At 52.8% G+C, this 4,060-nt stretch overlaps 1 protein-coding gene across 1 annotated transcript in view; it reads left to right on the forward strand.

The window, feature by feature from the left end:
* The first annotated feature begins 3,729 nt into the window (after nt 1-3,729).
* The window catches only part of TWF1 (twinfilin actin binding protein 1), a 21,655-nt gene continuing 21,324 nt past the window's right edge, over nt 3,730-4,060 (forward strand). The window contains exon 1 of the mRNA XM_019543350.1: nt 3,730-3,840. Within this exon, the coding sequence (XP_019398895.1) occupies nt 3,816-3,840 (25 nt within the window). The 5' untranslated portion in view covers nt 3,730-3,815. The remainder of the gene's footprint in view (nt 3,841-4,060) is intronic.

A 4,060-nucleotide genomic window follows, 5' to 3' on the forward strand; every position in this document is an offset into this window, starting at 1 on the left:
CACTCAGTGAAAGGAGCTGATGGAAAAAAACTGTTCCTGACTTGAAACGAATCAGGAAGATAGCTAACTAAATTGAATAAAAACTTGGGCAAAAGAGAAACAGTCAGAGGAAAACCTACCCCCACCTAAGAACAAAAAGATTACCTCAGAATTGAAAATTTCAGTTAAAGGTAACCATATTTGGCAAAGAGAAGCAAGATTACTAATATACATCAGGAGGATGGATTAAATTCATGTTATGTATTAAGAAATGCAAGCTATATGGTACATAAGGAGAGGTGAGAGCATTCGCTTTGGAACACTCCTGAAAAAAGCCTGAAAATGGGGGTGCACCGACAGAGATTTTTTGGGCTGATACTGATGGCTGAATTTTAACAAGCCATATTGGCTGATCTGATTGCCGATATGCAGCTGGGGCAGATCGAGCCCCCACAGTGAGGGAGGGAGTGGGACTGGGCCTGGGGCAGAGGCAGGCACTGCACAGCTAGGGAGAGGTGTGGGACAGAGCTGAGTGGCTTGTCCAGGGAGCATGGGAGGGGGGCGGCTCCCACTGCTACGCACGCCCCAGGAGGGCATGGGGGGGAGGGGCATATGCTTCTGAATCTGCATGTGGGGCGAGGGCAGGATGCCACTGTGGGCTGGGATCAGGACTGTGCTGGTCTCTTCCCAGTGGGGAGCTGGGCCAGGACGTGCCCAGGGTAAGCGGTGGTAGCACTGGAAGGGGGGGCTGTGGGAAGGGCTGCAGCCACCCCAAAATTCACCATAGCTCCCCATAGCCCCCCTTCTCAGCATTGCTGCCGCCTGCCCTGAGCGCAGCCCTGACCCAGCCCTCCACTGGGAAGAGCCCAGTGCAGCCCTGGCTCCAGCCCACAGTGGCAGCCCACCCTTGCCCCCATGTGCAGATCTGGTGGCACAACCCCTCCATGCCCTCCCAGGGTGCGTGCAGTGGTGGGAGCCACCCCCCCCCCACGTCCCCTGGACCAGCCACTTGTGTCTCCATCCCACACCTCACCCTGGCTGTGCAGCTCCTGCCCCAGCCCTACCCTGGCCTCAGTCCCTCTCTCACCACAGGAGCCCCGATCTGCTTCCCTTATGCTTCTTCCCTCACAACAGACTTACTAGCTGGACTCAGCAGCTCTCTGTGGTACCGGGCTGCACTCCTGGCCACCTGCATGCTGTGTTGTGGCTGCACACCTCCACGGGGCATTTGTTGGAGGCATTATCAGTCACATCAGCCAAAAAAAGCTGACTGCCATTCCATATATCAGTGCTGATCTGATATGGGACTAATGGCACCTCTACCTAAAGAGATCCTGTCACTGATTCAAGATCCTGTCTCAACATCAGATGTGGGAGCCAGGAGCCCTGGACAAGACTTCATGGCTTGATTTACCAGTGAAATTGCATTTTGAACATTACACAGTGGTGAGTACCTGCTTTCACTAGCTACAAACCTCAAATTTTTAACTGCTAATGCTGCTTCAATTTTAATCAGAATTATATCTGTTATGGTTTAATAAACTTGCTTTTAGTTTAGGACAACCATGTCTTAGTCTCCTTGGCTGGTATAAGACTGTGACAATGGAAGTGGGGAGGAGTGGGCCATGGCCAGTGCTGGTGGCCTCAGCCCCCCATGGCATTCTGACCTCACTCTCCCCCTCTGCGCCACTACTTCTGTCACCTGCAAGGGGGGGCGGGGGAGCGAGGCCAGCTCCAGTGGCCTTGCCCCTCCCCCTCCGCTCCATTCTTGCCACCTACAGCAAGCAGGGCAGGGGGAGCCAGGCCAGTGCTGCTGGCCTAGCTCCCTGTGTTTCATCTGCTTCATTGCTGGCACCTCCAGGGAGCAGGGCGGAGGGGCAAGGCCAGCTGCACTGGCTTCACCTCCCCCCAGTTCCCTGTGTCCCACCATCATGGCAATGTGCTTCCACTTGTTGGAACACTTCTTCACATGCTGGCTGCTGGCTGGCTGCTTGTCAGCTACATTGCCATAGTGATGCACATTGCTATGGCAACATAGCAGCTAACGATAACCGCGTACGGCCGGCATGGCTTCTAACGGAAGTACTTCTTAAAGAAAGTATTAAATGATGGCGCAGTAACAACGATGTCGTAAAGGCACATGTAGATGCACCCAGTACAAATTATAAAGACAAATGCTCAAGGACTTATACATGTGATTAGCTACGTAGTGTAAACACTCCAACTTCATGCAATCAAGCATGTATATAAGTCTCTCTATGACCAAGCCCAGCACCTCAAACCTGCTAACTGTTCTACTTTCAGCAAAAGTCAAAAGGTTTTCTGCAGCTGTCGATCCTCTCGCAGTGTTCTGGGACCTGGACCAAAGTAAGGATCTTAAGATATGGTCCCACTTAATTAACACAACATTAAGTTTGAGATTTTAACATTGTTTCATACTGACTCACTCCACTGCCTATTCTCTGTTCTCCATCTGTAGCAGTATCTTTTCGGAAACTGATGAATGGAAATTGATTAACATTTGGCATATAATATTTTCAATACAAACCTTTGGTGCATATACAAATTGGGATCTGAATTGCAATAATGAATGGTAAGTCAATTACTTTTTTCTGAAACAGTCACTTGCATCTGTCAGCAGAATAGACAATAATGCCTGAACAGCAGAAATTAGGGAAACCTTTATCATGCGACTGGGACTACTGCTGACAGCACAATAAATAATATCTAGCTTTATATTGTCCCTTATCAGAAGACATCAAAATACTTCACAAAGGAGATTCGTTGCATTATCTCCGTATTTTAAAAACACAAATGAGGACACTCCTGAGATTTAGGCTCACAGCAGGGTCTGACAACCAGTTCACTCTCTTGCATGGGAGCCACTCTACCCAAAACTGCAGGCTTGTTGCTATAATTAAGAAGCATTGCACAACTGTTTTATTTCTCACAAAGGTCTGACTTTTGTTTAAGATGGATTTGGCCCAAGCCTCTACATGTCTTCAAAGGTCCAGGGCACCTTACACATAACATATGTGCAGTATCGCCAACTCTCTCTTAAAGTCTATGCTTCGGGCATGTGAAAAACCTAGCTCTTATATACAAATAAATTATATAAATAAAAGAAAGAGCTAAGTTTTTTACATGGCCAAAGTGTGACTTTAAGAACAACTCCAAAAATCATGAGTTGGCAACACGACAAGTGGCTCCCAGGGTGGTATAGGTGTGGTGTGCCTCAGAGAGGTGGGCCTTTAGAAGCACAACTCTTGCAGCAGCAGGATGTGGCCACTGTGGTCTCCCTGCCTTACCTATAGCAGGTTAGGGTGTTGTACTTTGGGTTGCATCAGGGATGACTGTAGTATTGTTAATAGGTTAGACCAGCATTTCTCCACCTGTGGGTTGCGACCCAAAAGTGGGTCGCAAGAATAGATGAAAAGGTTGCAAACAAACTTTAAAAGCAGAACAAACAGAGCTCCAGCTTGAGGAGCTGCTTGGGGATCTCCATGTCCCCCCTCCACCCCCCGGGGCCTAGGGCTGGGGCAGCGGGTCAGGAGTGACGGGCAGAGGGGGCGGCCCGTGTGCGGCTGGCCCTGCGGGCAGCGGGCGGCGGCCCAGACTACGGCTGAGAACAGGGGCTGGACCCGCCCCAGGCGAGGGCACGGAGCCGCCGCTTACCACCCCTCACCGCCAACCCGGCGCCGCGCCCCCTCTCCCCGCCGGCGGTGCTGAGTGGCGCCGGCGCGTCACGTGCGGCCGCGCCCGGCACCTCCCGACGCCGCCCGCGGCCAAGGCGGAGCCGCCGGCAGTCCTGGGGGAGTCGGCGCCGCGGCTGCACGATGTCCCACCAGACCGGCATCCAAGGTAGCAGCGGCGGGTCGGGCTGGGGACGTGAGGCGGCCTTTTCCTGGTGGCGGTGGCTGGATCGCCCCCGCGGCTCTGACACGGCCGTGCGGGGGCGGCCAAGGGCGGCGGCGCGCGACAGTCGGGCCGGCCCCAGCAATGAGCGGCGCGGGCAGCAGCTGGGGCGGCCCTGCCCCCACGCTGCTGCTGGACACACACACTCACACACACACTCTCTCTC

Source organism: Crocodylus porosus, unplaced genomic scaffold (genome assembly GCF_001723895.1).
Source record: "Crocodylus porosus isolate Cpor-Errol unplaced genomic scaffold, CroPor_comp1, whole genome shotgun sequence".
In the NCBI taxonomy this organism is placed as follows: Eukaryota; Metazoa; Chordata; order Crocodylia; family Crocodylidae; genus Crocodylus; species Crocodylus porosus.